This window comes from Cyprinodon variegatus, unplaced genomic scaffold (assembly GCF_000732505.1).
Source record: "Cyprinodon variegatus isolate N-32 unplaced genomic scaffold, C_variegatus-1.0 Scaffold535, whole genome shotgun sequence".
In the NCBI taxonomy this organism is placed as follows: Eukaryota; Metazoa; Chordata; class Actinopteri; order Cyprinodontiformes; family Cyprinodontidae; genus Cyprinodon; species Cyprinodon variegatus.
Genome location: NW_015150988.1, coordinates 41343 through 43445, shown reverse-complemented (window position 1 = coordinate 43445; position 2103 = coordinate 41343). Strand labels below are relative to the sequence as shown.

The 2103-nt window shown below is 37.0% G+C and overlaps 1 protein-coding gene across 1 annotated transcript in view; it reads right to left on the bottom strand.

Moving 5' to 3' along the window:
- cilp2 (cartilage intermediate layer protein 2) overlaps positions 1-794 on the bottom strand; it is a 28508-nt gene extending 27714 nt beyond the window's left edge. Inside the window, exon 1 of the mRNA XM_015391300.1 lies at positions 556-794. Within this exon, the coding sequence (XP_015246786.1) occupies positions 556-619 (64 nt within the window). The 5' untranslated portion in view covers positions 620-794. The remainder of the gene's footprint in view (positions 1-555) is intronic.
- Between the last annotated feature and the right edge of the window lie 1309 nt (positions 795-2103).

Below are 2103 nucleotides of genomic sequence, written 5' to 3'. Positions count from 1 at the left end.
TGTTTGTTTTTTTGTTTGTTTGTTTTTGTTTGGGGGGAGTACAGTAATAATAGCCACCACAAATTTTTTTTTTGAGTATAACACAACAGATGTTTGGATACACTAATAGTTTTTTTTTAACTATTGAAGTGAAGCATGAGGAACGTTTTCTTCATCCCCTCATTTATTACCACATGTTGTTGATCATCATGGTCTTTGAACCAGCTTGTGTATTCACATGCGCAATTAGAGACTAATGAGGAGAACAATCAACGTAACCACATAGTCCAATGATTTAAATAAAAATAACTTTTCCAAGTGTTTCTGGAGATCCCCACAGTCTTTACTGTCCTAACCTAGACTCTGTTTAATGCTGAGAAAAAAGGTCTGATTAGATAATTTCAAACTTTGTTAAATGAGAAAAGTTGAGATTTAATAAATCAGCTGATGTTATTCAAAGAGACAAGGGAAACATGTTTTAGCTTAACCTAAAGTTTGATTTGTCTTAGGTGTTTTAGGTGTCTTCTTCTTAACGTTTGAATCATAAAAAGTGCTAAAGCGTCAGTGTTTACTTACCTTGACCTAAAGCCACTGGGGCAAAAAGAGAGAGCTGAAGCAGGAGTTTAATTAATCCCAACATTGTGCTGATGACGACAGATGATCACAGATTCGGCATGGATACAAGTTTAAGAGCAATCAAACAACCAGATCTGCAACAATTTGTCACCGCTGAGGCTTCAGACCATCAGGTAGGGATGATGCTGCCCGCCTTGCGGAGTCTCGCCGTGTCTCTTCCTCATGTGGGTTGCAGACAGGGGCTTTTTAAAAGAAGGGGCTTCAGGAGTGCACACCAATCCAGCCCCTCTCTCCTTACCATTGGTTAGTGAAATGGAACATCTGGGTCCCCCATATCATTGTCCAAGAAGAGGAAAAAAAATGGTGAGGGCCTGCTCAGGGTAGAGAGGGGAAGGATGCACACAGTCAGTGGGTGTGTTAGGGGCTACAGTCTGTAAAAACCAGGAGGTGTGTTTTTTCTTTTCGTTCAAACTCATATTTCACATTTCCTCTTTATGGCTTAGCCACAGCTTCATTTAGGTATTGACCCTTTTAATGCTTGTGTATTAAGTGTCCTTTGCAACAGTGTTGTTATATTTGTCCAATAAACAGGTGTGCATGTGTTTGTTTCCTTCTTTAAACTTCTATTCTGGTTTCTGTCTCCATCTTTAATTTAAAAGGGGATAGTAAAGTATATTCTATTCTATACTATCTCATTAAACACAACCAGGGACTATTTATTTAGTTATTTGAAAAAACATCTTAAATAAATACATAGAATAATCTAATCTAACTTCTTTGAATGTTCAAAATGTACTAAATGGCTCTAATACTTTCCTTCAAGTAGCTTAACACCATTATTTTCCCTGTTTCTCTGTAAATACGTAAAGACTACCTGCGGCGCACACACACACCCGACCAGACTGTGGTTCAACTTCTGGTGCAGTTTTGCAACTTTTTAACAGTTGTTGATTGCCCAGTGATGCACTGCCAAAGACTGGAAGTAACGTCATATGGCAAGCCATTCAGGAAAAAGTCCTAGGAGCACAGACGCGAGACGTGCTTATGAGGTGCAATGTACTTGAGCTCATTTTAAGCATGTGTATTTGTTGAGGAAAATGTTGGAAATTAAATAAACTAATTAAATACAGCCCTTTTATAGATCTCTCTTGGTCTGCTGTTAAAAATCGTGTTAAAGAACACAACTAAAAGAATGTAATCCCTGCAATTAGAATAGAAAAATAACTAAAACTCTGTATTATTGAAAACAGTCAAGTAAGACATAATTAACATTATAGTCACTGTTGTGGTATGTTAGCAGTTGATGGATGTAATGTTGATTAAATAAAAAAGCAGCCAGAAGACAGTCCTCCTCGATAGTGGCTGCTGTGATGCTTCTTAGATTTTTTTTGTTTTCTGATTCTTTTTCGTCTGATTTTGTTTTTATTGTGTTTTAAAACCTATAGAATTAATCGATATTAAAGGAATAGTACACCCAAAACATGATTAGCCTTCATTTTCTACTCACCCCCATGCTGAACAACACTCTGGAGTACTTTTTTGATATCT